The sequence below is a fragment of the Danio rerio genome, chromosome 16 (genome assembly GCF_049306965.1).
Source record: "Danio rerio strain Tuebingen ecotype United States chromosome 16, GRCz12tu, whole genome shotgun sequence".
NCBI lineage: Eukaryota > Metazoa > Chordata > Actinopteri > Cypriniformes > Danionidae > Danio > Danio rerio.
The window spans coordinates 23896858-23922160 of record NC_133191.1 but is presented as its reverse complement, the minus strand read 5'-3'; the positions used below and the strand labels follow the sequence as shown (position 1 = coordinate 23922160).

The following is a 25303-nucleotide window of genomic DNA, read 5'->3' as shown; positions in this document are numbered from 1 at the left end:
GACATTTCTTATTTAAATATAGAAGAAGTGTCACCAGTTTGCAGAACACTGTAAAAATGCTGAGTTCCATACTTTTTAAAAATTGATTAGGTTAACTAAAATGTTTTTTACAAATTTGTGGATTGAACATAAAACAATTAAGTTGACCCCAAAAAACTCAAGAATTGTGTTGATTCAGCTTATTTCAAGTAGTTTGAACAAGCAGCAAACATATTTTTTTGAGTGAACAAAACAAAAGCATGCTTTACTTAAACACAGAACTTTACATTTTAAATCCAGAAGAACTGAGAATTTCCAAGGGGTTTCATCATTTTTTCCCTTTACTAGTATATAGTACTCAGTTTTAAATAGATTGACAAGAAAAGAAAAAAAAAAAACAGAAAGTAAAGCAGGAGAGTTTCAGAGTAGATTAATGAATGCACTATTGATGTTTTCTATGAAACTAACTTATTGCATCCAAGGTTTCGGTTTTAGCTTGTCTGATCGAATGGAAGAAGGATAGTAAGCGCATGCTTTTGCACTACTCTCATTATTTGATGTATCATTTATTTAATATTGTTTTATTATTTATGTGGGTTTTCCCTTAAATTTTGAGATGGCCTCAAAGAGAGTTGGAAGTGTAAACTTCTCATAATTATCTGCTTTTGATAGAATGAGATCAGATGATGTACTGCAATTTTGTATTGTCTGTTGTTGTTTTTATTTGTTCACTTGATTCAAACCTTTATCGTTTTTTTTTCTTTCTGTTTAACACATATAAAGATATTTATAAAAATGCTAAAAAACCTGTAAATATTTACTTCCATAGTATTTGTTTTGTCATAGTATTTTATATAGGCTTAAAACCACATGAGGGACATTGTTAACCCTTACTGTAGATTATGCAGTAAATTACTAAAATAACCATTGTTTTACTGTATAAAAGACCGGTAAGGTCTAACAGTGGAGAGTAAATGATGATTTAATTTTCAATTTAGGGGAACTATATGCCTTTATAAATTGTTGAAAACCAGTTTTTAGGATTCAAAGAAAAGAATGTCACTTTTTTTAGAATTAAGCTTATGAGAGCTATTTTCTGTTAATCTTCACATCAAATTAAGTTTATACTTTAAAATTCCATGTAGCTTTAATAACTAATAAGTTAAAAGTATGGGTAATGTTTGATTTTTAAATAAATATTATTTTTAGTAAAATATTTCTCAGAATTAAAGGACTGACCCAACTCACCGACCCCCCCCCCCCCCCCCCCCCCCCTTCCACCTCCACCCCCCACCCCCAAAACATCTCGTTTTGAAGTACTTAAGGGAGAACAAGCGTTACTTAGGGGGGTCACTACCCCACAAACCACGCTGTAATTTGCACCCTAGTTATATCATATTTAATATAACTATGGCTTTATTTGTTATACATATCTTGTTGCATTTTGTTTAGGAATTTTTTATGTGTACATGTGAAAGATCAAAAGATTTAACAGATTTACCATTATCTGCTTTATTTCAAGCTTTGCACATATTATTACATTGTACAAAGGCAAAATCTTCAACAAACACATTTTTTTTTGTCTCCTCTCATCTAGATCAAAACAGTTATTACTTCATAATCAAACGTAGCATACTTTAAGATAAAATGGGAACCTGTAACCTTTAAACAAAAAGACAACCATTGAAACATGACTTCCCATCATCAAGCAGACAGTGATGACACGTTCGGTTTTCCACAAAACCAAGCATGACGACACGCTCAGTAAATCCACTTCGACATCCCGCAATTCCCAAACTCCATCCAATCAATAGGAAGTTTTATCACGTACAGACAAGAACATTAGCCAATCAACGGCAGTGACTCATTTATCTGATGAACGAGCCAAGTCCAATTTGCTGTATTGATCCGAGCTAATGATCTAGCCTCAGCTATCCAGCAACTGCCAATGTGTGCTGAAGGGTTTTTCCTCAGAGAATACAACAATAATAGAATTCTACTGCAGTTCTACACTAAATCTATATTATGGATCCTAAAAATATGAATTGTGCACATGCTGGCCACTTATTTGCACTGCAATGTCATTGTTGCATGAGGAGAATTTGTGTCTCTTGAGGGGAGCTTGAAGGATAGCGTTGCAGTTTGCCGCTAATACCAGCAGGGGGCGATAAAAAGCGCGTCAGTCCTCTGGCACATAATTAGATCAGGAGCATGATTGGAAGTGAACTTATGAGGCTACAGTCACAGTGCACTCAAAAACAAGCCAAGAGGAATAAACAAAACAAGTCAACAACATATGCACATTATGTAAACTCTGAAATATATTTCCCCTCTCCCCTCTTTCTAGTGAGGAGTATCCTGACTTTAAAGGTGGTGAAAACTCAAATACACAAAGTCCTACTTGTTCACCTACTCAATTGGATTCACATATACATACATTCATACATGCATACATACATTCATACATATGGTTTTCACTGTGTCCGAACCAGACATGTCACTGCGATACACAATAGAAAGTATGATTTCCATGTTATTCGGAGTCTTTGTCCTAACTAATACCTTATGAGCACCATTTTGGAAGGTCATTCTAAACTAAAGTTTACAAATCTCATCATACGGTGGGCCTTTCAGAATGAAGGATTTGATGGGGGCTTGCACTCCCATGATTCTTTTCACATGGATCATTTGTAAATGCAGGTTATGCAGAACTTGGGTCCCTTATACCCTTCATCCCCTCAGTCTGGAGGGTAAACACTTCAACGAGATTATATCATAGGGATGAGACATTCACAATTGAATATAGTTTGTGTTCCGGTATAGAAATTCTGAGGAGTGAAATAGTAATCTAATAGTTTATAATCTATCTTAAAGGTTTAACTAATTTATGGCTTAAGTGTTAAAAGGGATTTATATGACATCGATCAAAGTATTTATCATAACGGTAAAAAATTGGGTTTACTAATGCTGACCAGTTAGTAACATTGTACTATGAGGACATTATAATTTAAAATAAGAGTCATCAGTGTCTTAACAAATATGGACAAACCCAAGAGATTGGTTTAAAATGTAATTAAACAGGCAAGTCTGGTTTTCATTTGACCTCAATTGGGGTTAAATTATACCCTGCATTTAAGAGTGCAGTGAACCATGTTGTGTATTGATAGATATCTACTGATTTATGACCCATCAACTAATTGAAACGCACCCAGTTATTGATTATGTGATTTATTTCTTTTTTAAAAGGGTCTAATATGAGTTTGAATATCATTTTTTGTGACCTTACAGCTGTACTGAAAGCATTTCTTTTCTAATCCTGTCAGCATTCAGAATGACTTATGCCAATATTATAATGTTTAAAGTTGAAGTCAAGTGTGGGCCAACTACAAAAAAATATAAAAATAATATTTTGAAGAGATTGAATTTGAGATTGAAGCTGAAGCTGCTTGATTTTTTGTACAGTGTCATTTTTAATTGGGTTATGCATTTATGATATTGTCCGGAAAATGTTAAACTAGCTGTGAGTCACATTTATAATAAAATTCAGAGACAATGTTAAACAGGCTCCTGGTAGCCCTGAATGAAATGCAATGTTTACAGTCAATTCATTCATTTTCTTTTCAGCTTAGTCCCTTTATTAATCTGGGGTTGCCACAGCGGAATGAACCGCCAACTTATCCAGCATAAGTTTTATGCAGCGGATGCCCTTACAGCAGCAACCAATCACTGGGAAACACCCATACACTCTCTTTTACACATACAGTACACTTTGGACAATTTAGCTTACTCAATTCACCTATAGCTCATGTCATTAAACTTGTGGGGGAAACCGGAGCACCCGGAGGAAATCCACGCGAACATGAGGGGAACATGCAACATGCACTCAGAAATGCCAACTGACTGAGTCGGGGTCTGAACCAGCGACCTTCTTTCTGTGAGGCGATCGTGCTAGCCACTGTGACGCCTGTTTATAATCAATATAAAAAAAATTATAAATTCTGTAAGGTGTGTTATTCTCAATAAGAAGCAACCATGAATAGTCATTTTGTTATATTAGATTATATTTGATGGGTTCAAAAACTCTAAAAGCCGTTTGAAATTTCCTTCAAAAATTTGCAATTTTTATCAGGCTACTGTCTGTAGGTTCAGTAATTTCAAGTTTATGACAAAGAATACACTCTTTTAAAGGTCTTTAAAATGAAATACCTCAACATAAACATAGAGGTCTGGGAAAAATGCTCATTTTTCATGGATATTTCAGACTGCACTTAGAGATATTTGCATCTGAACTCTTCATTTGCAAATTTAATATTGCTCTTAAAGTGACAAAAAAAAGAAATTTTTAAAGTAAATTGATAATTTTGGTGAACTATGGCATCTTTAAAATACTAAAGTTTAGTGCACATTTTGCTTAAAACATACATTTCTGACATTCTTATTGAGGATATTGCCTCTAACATTTGGTTAATATCAACAAAGTAATTACAGGTGGTTCATTCTGTTGTGGCAACCCCTGATTAATCAAGGACTAAGCCAAAGGAAATAAAAAATAATAATAATTACCACAGTAATGTCTAAACCAAATTTTAAGATACAAACACACCTCTGAACTAATGGTAAAATATTAATAAGGGCATTAAGATAGGTCAGAATATAAGTTGTGCTATGTTTCAAAAGATAAACAATAATAAAAAATAAATAAAAAAAGACATCCTGGAAAACATGTTTTTCAGAAAGCTCTGCCACACACGTCTTTCTAAACAAATGTGATTTTTGATCTATTTGTCTCGTCTCATAGTCAAAACGTGTCAGATGTGGACAGACTTTTTGTCATTGTATTGGTATTGTATCGCATTTTGTCTGGTTAGGACACAGTATAAGAGTGTAAATATGATTGGCTGGCACCACGGTATTGAAGATTCATGTTTTGCTTCATAAAATGGTATGTTTAAGTTCAGCATGTTTTTTGTGTGTGTGTGTGTGTGTGTGGGTTCAGTGTGTGCGTGGCACGGGGTGCTGCAGGGTCATGTGTTCAGCCCCTGTAAAAGGGAGGCGCTGGGTACAGTAGTGGTGTACCACTTCTGGGATGCTTGGAAACACACAGCTGCTCTTTTCCAGTGTGTAGCCACACTCTTTAGTCTGCGCTACGATGATGTGCACACATCCTTGACTTGTCCTGTAATGAGAGGAAAACAAGGATCTTATATCATCGTGTCAGCTTTTCAGGACTGCTAACTCGTTTCTTGTTCTCTTGAACAAACACACACTTACTTGAGGGCAATGGAGTACTTGCTGGTGGCTGATTCACTGTCTCGCACCAGGAAACTGGCCTCCCTACACTGCTGGAGCTGAGCCTCTGCCTCCTGACGACTCACACTGCCATGATACCAGCTAAAGAGAGAGAGAGAGAGAATGTATGATTATGTAAAAAGAACAGTGCTTATAAAACATATTTAATCGAGTATAGATTACAGAAGAAAGGAATCAGAATAAACTGAGAATGATGTACAGACAACTATAAACATGAATGAACCTGAATGGACAGATCATATATTTAAGCTTTAAAACGACATTCTCCTTATCCCAAAGGTGCTCTATTGAACTGAGATCTGGGACTATGGAGGTCATTTAAGCGTAGTGGAAAAATATAGTTTAAGATGATTTTTGTTTTTGGTCATTAGCCCAGTGGTGGGCAAACTTTTTAGACCCGAGGGCCACATCAAGTTTTGCAAACCTAGTGAAGGGCCACATGTCAAATCCTTCAAAAAATATTTTTTTATTTAGAGTGGCAGTATGCATGAAACATATGTCACATTAACACATTAACACAAAACAGATTTTTTTTTTAAAGTTATTATTGAATCAAATTTACAAGTCAAATGAATTTGCACTGCTATTTATATCAATCCTTATAAAACTATGAGATAAAACGGAAAAATCTTAATCCTTGTTATTCCAAGTCATGTTATTATAAGTGTGTTAATGTGAACAGTATGAAAATAAAGTTACATTAATATCAACAGCAACACTCTCGCAAAATACCTAGCTGATTCAGTCGTTGCCTGACATAAAAAAGCGCACTGCGCACCTAGCTGTGTGCTCAGCCCCTTAGGTTGTAGTCTTTAAAAAAAGCAATACTTTCTTGGCATATTAGACCTACTGCTTTCTGTCAGATATTGGTGAGGTATTTTGTTGTCCATTCTTCCTTAAACACACAACATTCAGAGTCATTTTTTTACCTGACTCATTTTAAGTCGAGGGCATTTTAATATCCGAGAGCGTGTTCTAAATCTACTGGTTGCACTAACTGTACCGCCACAGTTGTTCCCCAGGGGTTTGATTATTGCAGTCGCCGGATTTTCAATTATTTACAATGTTTTCTTATAGGAACATACATTTAAAAAATTACTGGCGAGTTACTGATGTGCATTAACGTTATAGATATTTTGCTTTAAAAAAGCGGGAATCTCATGCGACAGTACAAAATAGTACTGCTGCTTTAGGATATTTCAGACATATAGACACATGATAATTAAGTGGAGCAAAGCCACACCACATGCAACTTGATCTTCCATTGTTAAATTCATGCGCAAAATTTTCACGCTAGAAACCATGTTTTATGCAGGAATGTAACTGATATGCTACAACGGCCCCTTTAAATATGAGATCAATGTGGTGAATTTTGACGCTCTCACCGCCGGAGCTGAAGGCAGACAGCGTTGTTGCCAGGGCGGCCAGAGTGACCTTGGACGCTCTCACCGCTTTTGGTGTGAACGCACAGTTACTCAGAAGCAGTATTTTAAAAACTCCCGGGCCAGATGTAAGTGCCCACCTCTACATTAGCCTCTTTCACACAGTGATACTGGTAAATATGCAAAAAAATTCCGGAACAACTTTTACAGGTAATTTCAAAAAGCGTTGTTTAACCAGGCAAGAACGTTGCAGAATTTTTCCGGAAAAGACAGATTACACATCCATTCCAAAATAGCGGTAAATTCTGACATTATTAACCAGAAATTACCTCTAAACAGCTGCGCTTATATTTGTAAACATTTGACTACTGGGTAATAATGTCATAATCCCTTCTGGGCGTGGACAGAATAGCTGTTATGTTATAACAGAGACTTCTTGGTGATGTGGAGCTGATCTGCAAATCACAGAACATTATGTTAGTTGACTAATCAGAGCCTCTTGAGGGAGGGTCTTCAGAGGAACTACGAAATATGACAGTCCTTTTCATGTTAGCTGAGTAGCTGTATATAATCAAAGTAGGATATATGAAAAAAATGGGATTTTCTACAAATAAAGCATGTTCTCAGCTCAAAATTCTAAGCTTCTACACGACATAGCCATTCTCTGTTGTTTCTCTATAGCTGGCTGGAAAGAAACCAGCTATTTTTATTTATTCATGTTTTGTTATTCAATTAAGTAATTATCAGAAAACAAATCATTTTTTTTAATAACACCCCATTTTTGGGGGAAGCATTGCGCAATTCTGACTGAACTTCACACAGGTGAGTGGGTTTGATATGGAGAGAAAAAAGTTAAACTACTTTATCCCCACTTGTAAGTCACTTTGTATAAAAATATCTGCTAAATGAACGTAAATGAACATGTGTCACTAATAAAAGGGCCAGTGAGTATACTGTATCTATAATAAAAATATTAAGTGTGCAAGCTTTCAGTGAAACATACTGTAAATATTTAAATACCAAACTTTAGTGCAAATTTTGACCAAAACATACCCTTTTCACAACCTTCTTAATAATATTGCCTCTAAATTGTTTTAGTTTAATTTTTAGATTTAAAGTAACTCTCCAAAACACATTTTAAGACACAAACACACACCTCTGTTTCTCCAATGGCAGGGTGGGATCAACAATTGGGGTCTCACTGTCTGGGGTGATGCTGGGGGAAGAGGGGGAGGTTGGGGAGGGGGGATTCGGTCGTAGAGATTTGGTCGTCCAGCTTTTATGTCTTAGAGTCTGCTGTTTTATAGTAGGAGAACCTGATTCTTCTTTCGACATGCGCTCGGCTCCATCAAACTGAGCTGTGCACAGAAAGAAACATTAAACACTACAGATTTAAGTCGCATAGATTTTAGATTTGTCATCTGTCAGTTATAATGACTCTAGTTATTTCAGACATTTGGAGAAACTGCTCATGAGAATTCCCTCAATAATATGTCATTAAAACCAAACAGCAAATGACTTTTAAATAGTTTTTTCCCATTATACTGTGTCTATATATTAAATAAAGAAGATGTTTGTTACTAATATGAATGCAAGGGGAGTTACCTGACAGGGCTCTAACAATCTGCTCTTTCTTCCACTCCCAGGGCAGCTCATACTCTGCCGGCGGTCTGGAGTCGGACTCAGGTCGGGTCAACGGAATTCCCTCCAGAACCTCCTCATATGGGACATCATAGATCTGAGGGGGTCCAGACCCCTCACCTTCGCCTCCGTTCAACACTACACACACTTTCAGCAGATCCTTCGAGCCTCGTCTGCGAATCTCTGCACAAGAGCATATACTTACATGTGAGAGAAATCTTTCATAAAAAAAAATTAGTGTTTGATATCTGTTAAATCTCTCCCTATTGAGCTAGTCTGCTCACAATATTTGTCAGGCAAAACAAAACAATTTGTCAACAGTTTATTGATGCATAAGCACAAAAGTCACTTTCAATCTATGCAAATTTCTCTTGGTTTGTGGCAGCAAATTTGCATGATCAACTTATATATAATGTAAAATCCATGTGGAGCAATTTTGCAGAACAGATGTAAATCTGACCTCAAGTTTTAAACTACATTTAGTTTTATTTAACCTTAGTTTTTTTTCACATACATCATTATAGCACATTGGTATGAAACTGTTACATAAAACACTCTGAGCAGCAAGTAACTTGCTTCATTTTATTACTAAGACAGATTTAACTATATTTAGCTTCATTAAAAGTAGGAAAAAGATCACCTTAAATGTTCATAAAAGTGACTTAGAATTTTAGAAGGAGCTTAAGATGTTCCACTTTCAAGTGCATAACCCATGTGCTAAACAGCAGAACAAACTGTCAACATCAATCCTTCTCTAGTTTCTTGTCAATCTCTAGCCTTTCTTTATCAAATTCATAAAATACTGCAAAATATAAATGAATTAAATAGTTGACTTTAAAAGAATTACACATAATATATATATATATATATATATATATATATATATATATATATATATATATATATATATATATATATATATATATATATATATAATCATTTATAATTTATCTCATACACCAAGAGAACACTGGCCATTTTTTCATACCTGTCAACATTCCCATTGTTTCAAGAGTTCACACAAATCATGTTGTCCCAACACAAGTTGATCAAGTTAATAATGTAGTTGATAATATTAATATGTTTTAATTGATTAAAGGTGCAGTAAGTGATCTGCCAAAATGCTAATCGGTTAGCATAATAACTTTGGATGAGGGACTGTGTTTCAAAGCCACGCCTTCCAAAATCGCGACCGCACACACCGCGACACACGACAGCAGGCAACCCACTAGTTCATGTCATTGGCCTGGCAGCGCGCAGGAATTTCACTTATTACCAAGCCACACTTACATGCTTTTTCAGAGCCAATATTCAGAGTAGCATGGTCAACAAAATCAGGAGCGCGTAACAGGCTGTCATCGTTCAGAAATGACCCAATGTGAAAATAAAAGCAACTTTAGCTTAGTAGAGCAGGCTAGGCAGAATAGCGCTAATGACTTATGTTTAGTTGTTAAACTAAATATAAATCCACATTATTGATGCTGTAAAAGGAACTTATGAAACTGAAAATAGTCACATTAATCTTTCACCGGGAGATTTCAGAGATCGGGAGATTTCAGTGGCGCCATATAACCCATTTGTAACAACATCTGCATCAGCTCTGTGTGAAGCTTAGACAGTTTTAAAACAGAACATTACCTATCTAACAGAAATACTTCAGTCATGGTGTCTTTCTTCCTCCAGTGTGCAAAAGTCACTCCAATATTGATTCAGGATTTTAAAAAGTTTCAATTCAGTATTTTGATTTTGCCTCGACTGTGAGTCTCGTGTGCATGTGTCGTGAATGGATGGCACTCATCTAGCCGTGCACACGCTAATGGTGGATATGCATGAACAGAGATGCGCAAAAGCCCAAATCTGCATTTGTTCACAGTTTGATCAGAATTATGGGAGATGCCGGCCTGACAGTATTTAATTGGGTAAACATTTTTAGTTTTATGCCTTACCCAGAATATAAAAATACATATAAACACTTTTAAATCATTTACTTTAATCATTACTATTGGAATATGAAGAGACTTTCAACCAGCAGAAAAAAAATGTTTCTGAAGACAATCACCTACTGCACCTTTGTTAACAATTTTAGGTAGATTAAACATAAAACAAGTTGTCCCAAAACAAAATCTCAGGAATTGTGTTAATTCTGCACATTGTAAATAAGTTTGAACAAGCAGCAAAAATATATATTTTTAAGTGAAGGGTGTTGCTGCAGATCGGGTGCAGATGCAAACTGAGCTGCATGCAATGCTTTTAATGCACACACCGAACTCCACTCCTAATCCTACCCCTCACAGGGATGTCACTAGCTTTGTGTCTGAGATTGCATGTCTGAGACTGCATGCGCAAGTCTTCAGTCAGATACTACTGAAATAACGACTCATTAAATCTAATGTCTTAAAAAAAGAGCATCTCTGAACACACAACACACTGAACCTTCAAGCAAAAGAAAACACTGGCAACATTCCTGTCAGCTAAGAAGAAAAGACGACAGAGGCTACAATTCACACAGGCTTACCAATAGACCACACGGCCAATAGAAAGATTAAAAAATTTGCATAAACTGATGCATCTCATTTTCTGCTGCAACATCTGTAATGTAAATGTCAGAATTGACCATAAACAAACATTAATAAAAAAATCTAAATGAGTCTATTTTTTTTTTACATTTTCACAATGAAATAAAATCCATTCTGCCTTGCATTAAAGATCTCAACCCAATAGAGCATGGGTGTCCAAACACGCTCCTGGAGGGTCGGTGACCTGCATATTATAGTTCCAACCCCAAATAAACACACCTGAACCAGCTAATCACGCTCTTTTTAGGTATACTAGAAACTTCCAGGCAGGTGTGTTGAAGGAAGTTGGACCTAAAGTATGCAGGACACCGGCCCTCCAGGACCGAGTTGGGACACCCCTGCAATAGAGCAATTATGGAATGTGCTGAAATGGGAGATTCACGTCGTAGATACAGTATGTAGGTGACAAATCTGCAGCAACAGCATAATTTTATCATGCCAGTGTGGAACAAAATTTCTGATGAATGTTTTATTGAATCCATGCCACAAAGAATTATGGCAGTAAAAGGAGGTCCAACCTGGTACTAGTTGTTGGGTTTGCATTATTATTATTATTATTATTAGTAGTAGTAGTAGTAGTAGTAGTAGAAGTAGTACTAGTAGCAGTAGTAGTAGTAGTAGTAGCAGTAGTAGTAGTGGTAATAGTAGTAGTAGTAGTGTGTTTTTACAATCCTGTAATTTTCTGAACAATTTAGTAGTTTTGATGAGGTAGATTAACAGATTTATATGCAAAAAAAAAATTATCTGATGCACTTTTACAGCAGTTTAATTCAGTTAATGTTTTCATCCCTAACATTAAAAAAGGGTAGTAAATTTGAACCGTACACAAGGGTGAACTGTTTTTAAAATAATATTTAGATTTTACATTTAAAGTAAATGTTTAAATAAGTTTTCAAACTCAGATACGCAGTAAGAAATTCAGGACAACTTGCACACATAAAAGGAATTATTTTTTAATGAATTCAAACTTAAGATGTAATATTTGTCCTTTTAAAACAAAAAATCATCACGCATAGAAATTATTACTGCATTTTCAGTCAGTAGTGACAAAATTTCTCTGCGTTTCTCGATTTATGCACCGATTCAATCCTCATGATTTAAAGTTCATCATCAATAACAAAAAAATGTACCCTGAGCTCCATCGTTCTCCCCTCACTTGCTGTTTCTTTGCTGTCACTTTGTGTCTGGCCTATTGTGTGTGAAAACAATGGTCATACCAGGGGAAAGTCAAAGCTCGTCTGCGATTGGCTGGCTGAGCAGGCCACTTCCTGAGTTCTGGGAAGTGATTGGGGGGAGTAGGAGGTGTTGGAGGGGTCTTTCTCACATAGCCAGGCTTTTCTAAGGGGGACGGCAGGGGTCAACTTCCTGTCCACAGAATGGGGCAAAGGAAACACAGACAGGAAACAGGAAGCAGAAAGAGGAAACTACACCCATTGTCCCAGCACAACACTGTCACTGTGGAAACCACCATATGAGGGGAGCTGTGATTTCTCATACCTTTCAAAATCCCTGAAAATCAGCTTGATATACCAAGAAATGCTGCTTTTGAGAAAGCGTTAGGGTGACTAGAAAAAAACAGTGTACCTGTAATAATGAGCTGGGCATCATAAGGCTCCATGTAGCCATCGTTCTCTCCTTCTCTTTCAGCTTCTTTCTGTTCTCTGGTTTTCTCAGCATCAAATGGGTCGGCATAATCCTCTACGATGATCTGTTCACAGTGAGATGAGAATATGAATTAAACACGATATCATTGATACAGTATGTGTTCAGGCCTAAAAGCATACAGCCTCTTTAGTTAAATTATATATATTAGAAGTTTGAGATTATTAGCATTTTTGGCATATTACACACACACACACACACAAATATGAGAAATATAAGAGAAATATGACTCATATCTCATAAATATAGAGGTATGATACTTAAAATTTTATAAAAACAGAAAGAAAGATTGCAGCAAGACATTTGAATTGTTAGAAAATGGTGAATCTTTTGAAGCCCACTCATCTGTGCGTAGCAACCTCAGAAAAGTTTTCAAGAAGCTTGGGGAGTTTAAAAAGCCTTATTTACACTATTAGCAACTATGTAGCTGCCTTTTGCCCTGCGTCACGTTGAGGGAAAGTTTATGAACGATATTCACTGACAGTTGAGATGTTTTGAACAGAAAAGTTCAATTAAAAAGCACAAATACTGTATGAATCATATTATCTTTTATTTAGTTATTTTAATCTGTTTAAGCAAAAAAGTATGTTTTTTATGTTTTTTTCACAGTTATGATACAACACTCCTTATACAGTTTAAACAAGACAGAAAATGACATGTGAATATTCTATTATTAAAACGGTAACTACTTTATTATTTAAGGTTTGGTTTTTGTGGTAAGTTTCTTTCAGCCTCTGAATAAAAACTGGAAGTTTTATATCTTACATTTAAGAGTTTTTCTTGTAGTTTGCAAGTTGGTTTATCTGAATTCAGACATTTTTCAGTATTGCAACATTTGTATCTTTTGTGTAATAAACTCTCAGTAATGGGAAATAGTTGCAAATGAACCCTCTCTGGGACCAACTATGAAATCACATCTAAAAAAAGATTCACTACTATTTATTTATAGAGTATTTAAGGCTAAAATCATTTTCCATTATTTGTTTTGTACATCTGATCTTTGACGTTTGTTTTAGTTTGTTGTCATTTATAACAGATTTTGTCATAGAAAAATATATTTGGAAACTTGTCTGAAACTTCACACATTCAAATACGTTTTCCCTGTCTAGAAAGTAGTGTGATAGTATTTTAGAAACATCTTAAAAACTTATATTAAATTTCTTAATATACCACTAAATACGTTTTAGAACTTATGTAAGATTTACTGGAAATTGAGAAAGAAAGAAAGAAAGAAAGAAAGAAACGTGGACATAATGTATGATACTGCTGTTTTTTCAGCACATTTCTAAACATAATAGTTTTGATAACTCTTTTCTAATAACTGACTTATTTTATCTTTGCCATGATAACAGTAAATAAAATTTGACTAGATATTTTTCAAGACACTTCTATACAGCTTAAAGTGACATTTAAAGGCGTAACTAGGTTAATTAGATTAACTAGACAGGTTAGGGTAATTAGGCAAGTTATTGCATAATGATAGTTTGTTCTGTAGACTATAGAAAAATAAATGTAGCTTAAAGGGGCTAATAATTTTGACCTTAAAATGGCTTTTAAAAATTAAAAACTGCTTTTATTCTAGCTGAAATAAAACAATTAAGACTTTCTCCACAATTAAAAAATATTCAGACATACTGTGAAAATGTCCTTGCCCTGTTAAACAATCAAAAGGGGGCTTATAACTGACTTCAACTGTATATGCATTGACTTAAAAGTAAAAAGTACACAGCAAAATATGGGGACCCAAAACAACTCTATGGGTGTTAATTTCAACACTTTGAAAGTGTCTCATGGGGTCCATTCAAAACAGACTTAAATCAACACTTTCAAAAGGGTTGGCACATTGACACCGAAGTAAGGGTTAATTTTAACTCAGGGCAGAGTTAAAAAATGTTACTATATTTAACACCACCTGGTGTAATATATTGTTATTTTATTTAACTCTCTTGAGTGTAAATATGGTAAAAAGGTCAAATAGACTGTAAATTACAAAATAAAAAACATTTTATTTGAAAACATTCACAACTTCAACAATTCATTCAGTTTTTAAAATGCAACAATGTCAAATATGCTTTAAATGTTTTATTAGTACAGACAGTATCAACAAAATATGATGTCCAAACTTGATGTTTCATCAGAGCAATTTGAAAGTTCAATATATCGTCACTCATAGTTTTCTTCTGAACGCATAGTTTTCTTCTGAAATTACATTTTAAACAACTTGGCGTGCAAATCTTTCACTTCTGGTGTTTCCTTGGTCCTCCATATCAAACACAGCAGTTAAAATGAAGGTATAAATGCTGTAAACTTGTGTGAAAACAAACTGGAGCTAGGAAATCTCATCAAGCATGTCCTGTGAAAGATGTGCTTCCCAGCCACAGGATGACCTTTTTATCCATGACGATGTACAGTAGTAGCTGCTGATCGCTCGTCTGGTGGTTCCTGATGCACGGATATACTGTAGGGTGATGCTCATCTAAGAACTCTTCAAGACTCCAGCATGACTAAGAAAAATGTTTGAAAACAAATTGCAATCAAATTCTATGATATATTTAAAAGAACATTTAAAGTAAATAAAACTTTCAAGAAATCTAAACTCACCTTTTGAAAATCTTCATGATGATCCACAACTTGACTCTCCCAGCTGGTTGAGGTGACAGGATATGGAAAAGTAGAAAAAACACATACATCACTGTTGGATCTCCAAAAACAATTAGGTTAACCACTATGACTAGAACTGGAAAAACAGGCAGCTGTCTGTCCAGAATCCTGAATTTAACACAACACTTGGAGCAAAATTTAGAGGAGCTTAAAATTTTTTTTATATCATTTAGTGATGCTGACTTCCCCAAAATATTGGCCACAGTGTAAAAAATATTCATAAACTTACAGTTTTCTGTAAGCATGTGCGTGCGTGTGTGTGTGTGTGTGTGTGTGTGTGCGTGTTTCTTTACCAGATTCAACTTGTTAGGCCCTTTCAGGTCCAGTATTGACGCCACCTTTCCTGGAGTCTAGCAGATGTTTCAGGTCCAAATATAATCTAAAATATTAGGATAAGCAGAAGAGAAAAAGTGCAGAGCAAAGAGCAAAACATTATTTAAGTAACAGTTCACCCACAATACAAAACTTATCACCTTCATGTCATTTGTTATTCTCTAATGCTCTAATACCCTCTCAGCTTATGTGAAACAAATACAGAACTTTATCAAACATACCTTCATTATTATCACCACATATGACCAAGAAGGTGTGCTTGGTCATTTCACCAACTCTGGAAATACACCATCCGTCTCTAATCAGCCACCGTCACAGGGTCTTGTGTTATTGTACAGAGAACTGTGGCTGTTAAAAAACAACAACACATTAGTATCTAACACATATGCATAACCTTCAGATAAAAAAGAGAGATGAACATCACAAAGTATGCCTCACACATTTTCACATATCTTTTGATTCAGATGTTGATTATTGATAATAAATCTACAAATCAAACCTGTATCATCATTAGGCTGCTCAAATATGAATCAGTTGATTAATTTTACAGACAGGTGGCTTTTTACAACGCACTAATAAAACGGTAATGTTGTGTACAGTAACGTTACATGCTAAGTTTAGCCTATAGTTTTAAGCACAATATCATGCGGGAGAAAAAGCTTGACTAAGATGTTCCTGACAACAGAAATAGCCTAACTTACTAACGTCAGACATCCCGAGTTGGGAAAAGTCATTTTCAGGGGATACAGAGTTGATTTGCGGGAGGTAGCGGGAGAGATGAGTACCTAAAGAGCAATGGGATGAGTTGCGCGCGACGTACCTGAAGAGCGGTGGGGGTGACTTGCGCGCGACGTACCTGAAGAGCTGGGAGGGATGCGGTGGAGAGGGGCGTGCAGTGTTTAATGACCGGGCGGGAGACGCGCGATTTCCGGGAGATTATCATTCATTTGCGGGCATCTACTTGGGCATCTGGGAGTCTCTATGCATTTGCGGGATAACGTTAACGTTAGTCCCGCAACTTCCGGGAGACTTCTGTAACGTTAAATGTCTGATAAAGTGCAAACGCGGTCATTTAAAGACATTAATGTTAACATTCCGACTTTAATGGTTGCCAACACTTAATATAACGTTAATTCAAGCGTACGTTATCACACGAGTCTAAGTTATGGACTAACGGTATATGGACGGCCATGAATGAACCAGTTTAAAAGGGCCGCGGTGTTTAAAATAACCAAATTAACGTACACGAATAACAAACAATCATTTGTTTCAGTCAGGAAGCCTTTTACAAGTAAGCATATGTTCATTTACTCACCAGATATGTTTTAGAAACTCTCCAGAGCTTATGGAAACCGTCCTGTGTTGCCGTTAGCATCCGGGCAGAGTAGGCTAACGTTAGGCGGCTCCAGGGATTCCCTCGCTAGTTTGCTTGGAATTAAAGGAGAAGTGTCGATTTTATTTTACAAATGGGTAACAACGCACAAAATGGCATTAAGCGTGACAGAAATGTGTTGAACATGTACATTTGATGTTTTTATGCACTATGTATGCGTGAGCATATATAAAAACATTCTTGAAAAGAAGTCAATAGTAATGCAGTTAAGCTAGATACACAAACGACCATGAATGAACCGCAGAAGTTTAAAATTGTCACTCCATTCTAAAGTTATTAACTTAACAACATGTTTACAACTGTATTTCCTAAAAGAAAGTCAGTAAAATACCAACATTTAGGTAGTTTGACTCACCAGTTGCTGTTCTAAACCTCAGATGGAAAATGGCGTCTGGAAAATTCTTCAGTGACTGGGGCTGCATGAATTCCCGGATGTTGGAAATAACACCACCAAGTGTTGAAAAGATAACTCCTTGATTTCGCACTGAATAAAATCAATTCTAACTCTTATTATATTCATTTATCAAAATCTAACTCTTTAACGTCAACACTTTACTCTCAAATGCTTCAACACCGAGAATTTAACTCTGATGAATTTGCTGTGTATGGACATTTTAATTTATTCAGTTTTTAAACTCATTTCACAAATATTATTGTGATATAATAATAGTAATATTAGAATGTTCATTTGATTTATTTTACAATCCACTTTGTAAAGTAACATTTTCTGTCCTTTAGTAGATATATTATATGAGAGACTTGCTTTGTTTACCATGTTTTAGTTATGATACTCTTAAAATCATTCAGCAAAAGTCCGCAGATTGTTTTATAAAATTCTCTGCAGAAACAGCAAAAAATGTCTGGCCCTGCCTCTGACATTTTAATGTAAATCATATTTTCATAGATAAAGGTGGTACATTTTTTAAAAACGCAATCTTTTAAAGCATTTGGGTTTTTTAAACCCCTGAAATGCTGTATGCTGCATCCAAATGCATATAAACTGTTTCATTTAAATCATTACTGAAAAACTTGCTTGTTATTAAAAATATAGTTAAATATAAATAAAGACAGAGTTACAATTGACTTGCAATTTTGAGATGCAAACTCAGAATTAATTATGGAATAGTACGATTAAGACAATTCTTTAATAATTTGGGTCATTTTGCGGTAAATTCACAATTTTTGCTCAAACTTCAATAAAGAGCTGCAAATAAGGACACAATTATGTTTGCAATTACTGGCCTATTGTGCTATTGACTGAGATCTTGCATTAAATATGACAAACAATTTCATTAGTGGAGCTTGTGCAAGAATCTAGCCCATAAATAGTGCAAACTTTGTTAAACCTATAGAGTATTACACCTTGGGTGCATTTCTTTTTTTTTTTTTTTTTAAGAATTATTATTTCTTCACTAGCTGAAGAGGTTAAGCTTATTATCCACTCCATTTTTCTCTTTTTCTCCCTCCGGAAATATTTATGTGTGTGTGTGACCTCATGAGATTCTGATTTCTGTGCTATTATGTTCAAAGTGTAGCTGGAAGGGATGTCTGTAAATGGGAGAGGATACAGCCTATGTATCAGGTGACATAATTCTTCAAACACTGCTCTGACCAGAGACTGGAAGAATGGGACAGAGCCATTGTGTTATGTATGCATTGTATTCTTGGCGTATTTGTGAGCAAGGGTGTGTGTGTGTGTGTGTGTGTAGCACAAAAGTGTATTTCCCACAAAGACAGAGTGAAGAGTGTGTTCATGACTAGGAAAAGAGACAGGAAGAGGCAAGGAAAGGGCTTACATTGTGTTTGGTGCTTTTCAGCTCCACTGTGTCTGCTTATAATACAGCAGTTGAATGAGAAGAGAATATGTGGAGAGAAAGAGAGATACGACAGAGAGAAGAGGGAGCAAAGGAAGATATTGCTTAAACAAAGAGCTGGAAGAGAGATATTGATCTCAATTTTCATAACAAAGACTTGTGTTTGGTTCTCACAGTCAACAGGGTGACTGGAAAATTGGAGTATGCTGTGTATTAAAACGAACTCTGTCTCTGGGGCCTGTGTTATCACACTGATCAGGGCTATTCTTCTTCTAAAACCATCTGAAAACCCATAAGAATCCAGCCTTAAAATGTTGGTCTTAATTGCTTTGCACAGGTCTTATTTCAGTAAGTTCAGTACCTGTTGAGTAAGTTTAGTCCTATACAGAAAATTCACATCCTATTAGAACCAGCTGAAACCAACAAAAGCATTTTACATTTTAGGAAATCAGTTGTCACACCTACGTTTCTGCAACATTTTTTTAATTACCGATTTTTTTAAATTACAGTCATTTTAGTTTAAAAATGGTTTTATTTAATTGATTAATATTTTGTAATTTGGGGGTGTTTACACTATACTTATTCAGTATATATAATCGATTTATGATTTATTTTATTATACACTTTTTTAAATCAAATTTCCTAAAGTGCCTGCTAAATGAAAACCATTATTTGTTGCTGCTTTATGCAGTTTTGGTTTATAGACTGTATTCTCAAACTCACCGGTTCTGTTCTGATTGGTGATTTGGCCCTCTCGCTGTCTGGAGAAGATCCTCCTGGGCTGGATTTTGGATCATTAACCTTGATCATTCTGCTCATGTACTCATCAGCCAGGCTGGTGGTCCGCAGGGTGCGATGGTCTTCAAACCCTTCCATCTTGGTGTTCTTCTTACTTTTCCCCGGGATCAGAATTTCCCATATCTTCCCGTCTTTCATCGAGCCGGTGCTGGAGTGGTTCCGTCCTAACTCGATGGCAGAATTTTTACGATTTCTGCCGTGAAGCAACGAGCCCACGCCGCCACCACCGCCACCGTTTTCCGCTCCAGAATTTTTACGCAGACTCCCCTTGGAACCAGTACCGACTGTCAGAACCGGCTTGGGGCGGGACTGAGTTCCCGATTCTGAAGCTGAACGGATCCTATCGGATCCAGTCTTCAAACTAGTTGGAAAATCTTTAAACCACTTCGCCATGACGAATACGCACAGGTGTCTGCGCCACTCTCCATACACACGCGCAACTGCTGGAGAGAAAACTTTTGAATTTCACTCAAAGTGGCCCCTATTATTGATGTTTTACCTGCACTTTAACGTGCGGTTTGTTTAAAACAATAGGCTAATAATAATAAATTTATTTAATTGAACAAAAACAATTGATTTAGGGAAAGGTTCCGAAAATTAAAATGCCTTTTATATAATCTTGTTTACAGAATTTATCCCATTCGTATTTCTTTTCAGGAAACTTCTTACACTTTCAACGATTCTTCACATTGGAATGTATTGTCTTGTTTTAGTTTGCTCCCAATTATTCCCGCAAGATAAAGAGGAGCCTCTGAAGGGCATAAACGCGGAAGAATTTGAAGTTTTTCTTTTCTCTCGCTGAAGATCCCATTCCCGGTATATCCACTCCTGGCGACTGTCTAGATGAAGTGAAGGGGATGTGGATGTACGTGCTTTTGTGCTGCAGCTACAGCTGCGGGTGGGGGTGGTTTCTGCACCTCTGCAGCTTCTGTTCCCCTCAATGGCAACTTTCTTATTCGCTGGACACCTGTTGAGGCGCATTTGAACCCTTTAGTTTAATTGATTATGATTAAGTTAAATCAGCGCAAAAAATGATTCAATTTTATTTAATTTATAAAGCACTTTAAGTGCTAACAATAAAGAGTAAAACAATTATATGTGGGCTAAATAAATTCTTATGTGATTAAAAAACATCAGCTAGTAGTTTCAGGGGAAAAGAGTGCTAAGAAGTTTGTGCAAGACTTTGAAAAATAAACACACATAAACAAAAAATTACATATTAAAGAACACACGCGCACGCAGATACACACGCACAACCATATAAGACAGAAAAAAAGGGCGATGTTTCTGTTCATTTTTAGACCATGCAGTTTAAACTTCAGAACAGTTAAGAATAGGTGTTTAGAAACAACCCTGATTTTCAGTGATATAATAAAAACATATGACAGCTTTTTAATTAAAATATGGAAAAAAGATTAGAATTTTCAAGTGGTTTCTCAATTAATTTTTATAACATCTAAATTCTTAACATTTATATTGGCACTACCACAAAGGGGCAGCATTTCCCACTGGGTAATAGGGCTGGAACAAGTCACTAGTAGGACCGGATATGAGCAAGATTATGCATTTATACTGCCTCCATCTAGTGGCTGATTAATAAAACAAGCATAATTCATTGACATGATCTAAACATTAATTATAAATTAATAATTAGATATAACAAATATGCCTATTTGAAAACTATTTGTGTCATTCAAAAATGTTTGGTAATGCATGCTGCTGCCTGTTAGCAAAAAAGTATATATATTTCCCTTACAAAAAAGTACCATGGTTTTATTATAAAGAATAGGTTAAGTAACCATGTTCTTTGATTATGATTAGAACCCACAGTTTTACTACAAATGGTTTAGCTATACCCTATGGTTAGTAAGTTTGTGGTTACAGAAAAAAAGTTTATTATTAGGCTGTTATCTTTATTTTATTTGTAGTAAAACCCCGATAAAAAGGGGATAGTGTTTACTATCAGTTAGAAGCTTGTGGAACGTCTTGCAATATTTATTGAAACTCACCTGGACCTGTTTATCCAGTTACTAAAAAAGATAAAGGGAAAATGAAATCAAGATACCACTGAATAAATTAACTGTAAGACAGAACACATTTTAAAACCTTATTGGTGGGTCAAGCTCTAGCAGCTTCACTTTGTTAAAAGTGTAACTGTAGGCCTACTTTATGTCAGATGAGTTGCAAGTTAGCATTTTTTACCTGTGATGAATTTTAATGATAGCACTCATAAAATAACTCATTGGTTGAACTCAATTTAATTGAGGGCAGGATTTCCATACAATACTTGTTTAGCACCAACTAAATAAATATATATTTTTACACAAATAAATCCAACATAATTTTATGACATAAAAGCTTAAATACATTTGTATTTTTATTTAACTTAAACTTAAATTTGTGACACTATCATGTGTCTGTTATGTGTTGAATATTTCAAAGTCTCTTATCTTTGTTTGCAGTTATTCTATGAACTAAATGAGCCATTTTTAAGTATATTTTATGAGTTACATTGAGACTGATCACAAAACTTATTTCAGGACAGTTATTGCTCACTGAGCAAAGCAACAAACTGCATTTTTGCTAATTAAGCTGCCAACACAAAGCATGGATGCCTCTGCAAGGTGGTAATCCCAAAACTCAAAGAATTACATTAATGTTTTCTAAACCTACAAACTAAAGTAAAGAGTAAACTTTAACAAGTCCTATTAACTTGAAACATCCAAGATTACTATTATTGTCAACATTTCCCTCGCTTAATTCAATTCCACACAAAGCATGCTGGCACCTAACCAAGTAGTTGGACAAACACAAACCACTTAAGTTAGTTTAAGGGTTTACAAATTTAAGTGGACTGAACATAAGCCAAAGAAATTACAATAACTGTGTTGTTTAAGCTCATTTTAAACAGGTTTGAACAAGCAGCAGCAATCTCTTTGAGTGTATTTAAATTAAATAAAACAGACATTTTAATATACACCGAACCTCTGTTTTGCACCTGAATTTCTCAACAGTCAAAACATTATTATGTTTTTTATTTGCATTTTATCAACAGTATGCGCTTAACAACCATTCTCACTACATTTACATCGCTTCTACAAAATGTTTGTCTTCTATAAACTATAATTATATTGTAGAAGTGTATCCCTCTGAGCCAGTATTTTCATACATTTTTTTCTGTATTTTCAGACGGTTTTCACTTGTGATTGACACACAGTCTCACCAATGAACAAGACAGAAAGCTTTCATCACGTCCCTCCCACAACGCTACTATCAACCAATGTGACAATTCCTCAATCCCAAAGGAGGCGGGGTATATGGTATCGGTCTGAAAGGTAACAGGTTGTATTAGCAAATGTTTCCCTTGGGTTTATTAGACAGACCTGTCACATTTATAGACGCGTTCTTTCTTCCTACTCTTTTAGTTCTCATGAAGAAGTGATACAAAAGATAACCGTGGAGCATTCAGCTGAGTGAAAGATAAACTTTGCCGTAACAGCAGGTAGGTTAAATGTTATTTTTGTCTCGCTAAACCTGTTAGCTTGTGATGAAATTGTTGCTAAGTTGTTTATCGTGCACCAGAGGCTCCAACTCATCCTTGGGCTGAACTTTTCGTCATCTGGGAGTGATATTTGTCTTGCTCTCAAACTGAAGTTTAGCTGTGTTTCGTATAGTTTTTAAGTGGTTTTCTCTGAAAGTGGATTATTGTCTCTCCAAGGGATTATTGTCCAGCCCGCCTAACGTTAAATACATTAATTTCAGCGGTTTTGCTGTAAACGAGCGCTTCGCCTCAAGAGGTTCATAACCCGCTGAGTTTCGCGCATAACGCAGGTGCAGCGCCCGGTGAAACACCTGCGCTCTCTCTTTGGGAGCAAACTCATGAGAGAAAGGATTGACGTGGCAAACAATTATGTTTTAACAGTGTTGTGATTGTTTACCTCACCACAACCCACGAAAATCCGCTAAACACTCAAAGCCTTGTTTGAGTAACCTGTTTTTCATTCAAATGAATGGTGAGTTTAAGTGTCAAACGAGACTTGAGGGGTCAGGTTACTGTGTCAGGTAGACTGTCAAACTGATTGAGGTAAAGTTGGTTATATATTCGCACGTTTGTTCATTTTAACAGTACCTATAGTTTTACCACATAACTTTGTACATTTGGTCAGAAGTCGCATTTAAGTTAAACAACATTAGCATTATTTATTTGACTGAATTATTTTGTACTTTAATAATCATTGGCTGATAATAGGATTTTACTATTTAGAATTTGCAAATGATACTTTTCTGAAATTACATTATTAAGGATAAAGTCTGATTCTGAATGTGTGAATATAAAACCAACTATCAGCTTTTAGTTAATGTCTTTTGATTTGGCGGTTTCTTGGTCATGGTATCCAGGATTTTTTGAGCCAGTGACTCAGAACAGAAGAATTGTATTGGCCCATGTTGAGCAACAACAGCACACAAGCTCTCTTTACAATACCAGTGATCCACAATCTAAATAAGTATTTATTTGCTTTTTACACCCCAAACCCATCAGTAATGTTAGTTATAAGTGTAAAAAATACTTTTAATTTATATAATGCTTAGATATAATTCAACGTTCTCATTAAAATTATCTGTGGCCATTTATTAAGTAGATATATTTTAAGGTCTTTAAAGCAAATTGAGAAAAGATCTCAATTTTGTTGGCAATAGTTACTTACAAGGCAAACATTTTACAAAAATGTGCTGCATTTTCTCACATCACAACAGAAATGTTTCAAGGGAACCCAAAAATGTGATGGTCCTGGCTATTAAGGTTATGGTTATTTAGTCTAATAAATACTAAAGACATGGGAATCAGGATAATAAATAAAACAAAAAACTCACCATTTAAAGATCACCTACAACTTAACTGACCAATAGTCACGGAACAGCATGCATCATTCGTCATGTTTTTGGGTCTTCTTAAAACATTTTAGTTGTGCTACATTCTTTTTGTGTTGTAAGAAAATGCAGTGCATGTGCTGTCAAACGAATTAAGATCTTTTCTTAATTCACTGGTGTTTTTTGTAATTGCACCTGTTTTCTTAAATTGCAGCACGTTAAGCTCTCTCGGCCACAGTAACAATGAAATGAAAATTCACACAAAATTCATAGAAGACAGTAATTTACTAAAAATGGTAAACATATGTTCAATGAACAATTGTTTATCTGGATTCATGAAAATTGAGTAAAAACAATGTATTATGCCAAGTTGACAGTGTCGCTTTTTACAGAAACACTACGCATCAGCATCTTGGTTGCGTAGGCTTATGTAGGTGCTCACATGTTTATAGACAATAGCTAGGTCGTGCTACTGTGTAGTGATGGAAAATTATTTAGCAAATGAAATAATGTGATGCAATATTTAAAAAAATCTTATAACCATCATATGTTTAATTTTATTTCAGGGTGAATAAAGCATTACTACCACTACTAAAAGTAAACGGTCATGTTTGCTGTTACAAATCAGACATTTTAAAAATAGAAGCATGGTGGCTTAGTGGTTAGCACTGTCGCCTCACAGCAAGAAGGTTGCTGGTTTGAGTCCCAGCTGGGCCAGTTGGCTTTTCTGTGTGGAGTTTGAATGTTCACCCCTTGTTCGTGTGGGTTTCCTCTGGATAATCCGGTTTCCCCCACAGTCCAAAGACATGCGCTATAGGTGAATTAAATAAACTAATTTGGCCATTGTGGCCGTAGTGTTTGTGAATCATTATGTCATAATTTCCC

General features: G+C 35.5%; 3 protein-coding genes and 1 long non-coding RNA gene across 11 annotated transcripts in view; 2 read left to right on the top strand and 2 right to left on the bottom strand.

Moving 5' to 3' along the window:
• The window catches only part of tuft1a (tuftelin 1a), a 198190-nt gene that overhangs the window by 11756 nt on the left and 161131 nt on the right, over positions 1 to 25303 (top strand). The gene's annotated exons all lie outside the window — the stretch shown is intronic.
• On the bottom strand, positions 1476 to 20399 carry she (Src homology 2 domain containing E). Of its 2 annotated transcripts, XR_012391714.1 has the most exons (7): positions 19475 to 20399; positions 12473 to 12596; positions 8277 to 8495; positions 7828 to 8029; positions 5251 to 5370; positions 4853 to 5155; positions 1476 to 2456 (listed from the first exon to the last, which is right to left on the bottom strand). XR_012391714.1 is itself a non-coding variant. In XM_684895.9 (6 exons), the coding sequence occupies exons 1-6, from the start codon at positions 19940 to 19942 to the stop codon at positions 4972 to 4974; spliced, it is 1317 nt and encodes a 438-aa protein (XP_689987.3). In that variant the 5' UTR covers positions 19943 to 20399; the 3' UTR covers positions 1476 to 4971. The 2 variants fall into 2 exon arrangements, 1 of the variants encoding a protein (XP_689987.3); XM_684895.9 differs by having other exon boundaries at positions 1476 to 5155.
• On the bottom strand, positions 14618 to 17544 carry LOC137487901 (uncharacterized). Of its 2 annotated transcripts, XR_011006700.2 has the most exons (6): positions 17293 to 17544; positions 16860 to 16972; positions 15766 to 15892; positions 15505 to 15590; positions 15152 to 15194; positions 14618 to 15054 (listed from the first exon to the last, which is right to left on the bottom strand). It is a non-coding gene; the product is annotated as an uncharacterized lncRNA (long non-coding RNA). The 2 variants fall into 2 exon arrangements; XR_012391717.1 differs by lacking the exon at positions 16860 to 16972.
• The window catches only part of cgna (cingulin a), a 70622-nt gene continuing 68169 nt past the window's right edge, over positions 22851 to 25303 (top strand). For 5 of the 6 annotated variants that reach the window (XR_012391711.1, XR_012391710.1, XM_073925468.1 and 2 more), the window contains exons 1-2: positions 22851 to 22884; positions 22975 to 23051. The gene's annotated coding sequence lies outside the window, so the exon portion shown is untranslated. The other variant, XM_073925467.1, reaches the window with a different exon arrangement.

Bases quoted from the DNA above. Each gene is read 5' to 3' on its own strand.
- she (XM_684895.9), bottom strand. From the start codon at position 19,942: ATGGCGAAGTGGTTTAAAGATTTTCCAACTAGTTTGAAGACTGGATCC. The intron at 8,030-8,276 runs GTAACTCCCCTT...TTCTGTGCACAG, and splicing joins GATTGTTAGAGCCCTGTCAG to CTCAGTTTGATGGAGCCGAG. The intron at 5,156-5,250 runs GTAAGTGTGTGT...CTCTCATTACAG, and splicing joins AAGTACTCCATTGCCCTCAA to GACAAGTCAAGGATGTGTGC.